This window comes from Aphanomyces astaci, assembly GCF_000520075.1.
Source record: "Aphanomyces astaci strain APO3 unplaced genomic scaffold supercont1.605, whole genome shotgun sequence".
Classification (NCBI taxonomy): Eukaryota; Oomycota; class Saprolegniomycetes; order Saprolegniales; family Verrucalvaceae; genus Aphanomyces; species Aphanomyces astaci.
This window is the reverse complement of record NW_009798868.1, coordinates 1-1,598: the sequence shown is the minus strand read 5'-3', so window position 1 is coordinate 1,598 and position 1,598 is coordinate 1. Positions and strand designations below refer to the sequence as shown.

Sequence of the window (1,598 nt, the reverse complement as noted above, 5' to 3'; positions counted from 1 at the left end):
CTTTTGAACGTGATATCATGCATCGAATTTGGACAAGAATTCAATTTTTGGGGGCGACCGGAAGTCAAATGTCGCAACTAATATGGAACAGAGGAAGTACTACGTAGTACAGTACTAGCAATTGAGTTGAGAATATTATATTGAATTATACTCCAGAGTATAATTTTATGCTCCCGTTTTATATTGGATGGTGCCACTCAACGACAAATACGGTAGTAGTCTGCAACTATAAACTCGTTTATGTCCAAGATACACAAACTTTGTTGGCTGGGACGAAATACATTAACGAACCGACCAAATCTTACACAAGGGTATATATATATACATGCATGTGGTATTCCATACTGGTGACGACGTGGGTTTCGACGGATGGTTGAAATTGAAAATCAAGCCAAACACTGGAAGGCGGACGCTGGCCGTGTCCGTGCGCAGCACTTTACTACGCCCGACCATCACTTCAATCCACGCGCCGGCCTGCTTTTGCCCCGTGCGTTCATACAAGTCCAAGTAAAACTGACTGATCACTGGCTCATGCGGCTTGTCCAGGGCTCGAATTTGGTAGTACTGAACGTCAGGGTGCCACGTTTCCTCTGGCTTTTCAGCGGGCTACCACCACGACCACATCACCCTAAGCTAGCCTCCCCATCGAATCCACATACAACCAGCTTACTTCGATGCGGATCCCAAACAACTCCCGGGCAAACGCAAACAACCCGTCCAGCACCTACATCCTCGAAAAGTGACACACAATCATATTGTTCAGCAACGCTTGACAGCGGCTTCTCGTCGCTGGACGGACCCGCGAAAGCGAAAAGTATGCTTTCACCACGTCGTCTTGCAGGTCGTATCTTTGCTTGCGAAGTTTCTCGACCCTGTATCGTTCATCGATCAAAAAAATATTATTTCCGTTAGAACGTTGTATATCTAAAATACACTCGGGGACGAATGGCCGTTGGGTCGATTCGAAAGTGGATCAATCAATCAAATGAGCAGAAGAACCAAATCGGCAGACAATCGATATATCGACCAATCAAAACCCACAACACGAATCAAATCCACTATTTGACGCGCCATTTCAATATTGTGAATTTGAAATTAGTGTGACAGTGGACGATGGTTATACACCCAAAAGGCAGTGTAAATAACGTTACAATGAACCGATCGATAGATTGTTGGCAAAGAATCAGCACAAAAGTCCAACATTGGGGTCAAAAGCCAATACCAAAATGCAAATGTCCCAATGCTGCAAGGGCTGTAGCACTGCGGGAGGAAGCGTTTGTAGTTGAGGGCAAAATGCACAATGAATTAACTGAAGATCTACAAAGATCTCCTTAATCCTCATCACTATGAAATCTTCTTAATCTACTTCACTACTTCTACACTAATATACTTCACTACTTCTACACTAATATGCACTTTTGTATACAATGGATGCGGGTGCGGTTGAGACATTGGGGAACTTCACTAGGCTAGCGATTCTAAGCCATACTTGCCCTTGAGACACATTCCCAGGCAAGCATTAGCTAGGGTTCGTCATGAGCCAGGCACTTAGGAGCTGGGTGCGGGCAAGGTGGTGGCAAGCCGTTAACCCACCTGTC

At 45.1% G+C, this 1,598-nt stretch overlaps 1 protein-coding gene across 1 annotated transcript; it reads right to left on the bottom strand.

The window, feature by feature from the left end:
- Nucleotides 1-345: 345 nt before the first annotated feature.
- Nucleotides 346-1,506, bottom strand: H257_19442 (hypothetical protein; the record flags this gene model as incomplete). Its single annotated transcript, XM_009848586.1, has 4 exons — nucleotides 346-606; nucleotides 671-724; nucleotides 800-872; nucleotides 1,490-1,506. Coding segments are annotated over 4 exons (405 nt in total), but the record flags the coding sequence as incomplete, so codon positions are not given.
- Nucleotides 1,507-1,598: the final 92 nt, after the last annotated feature.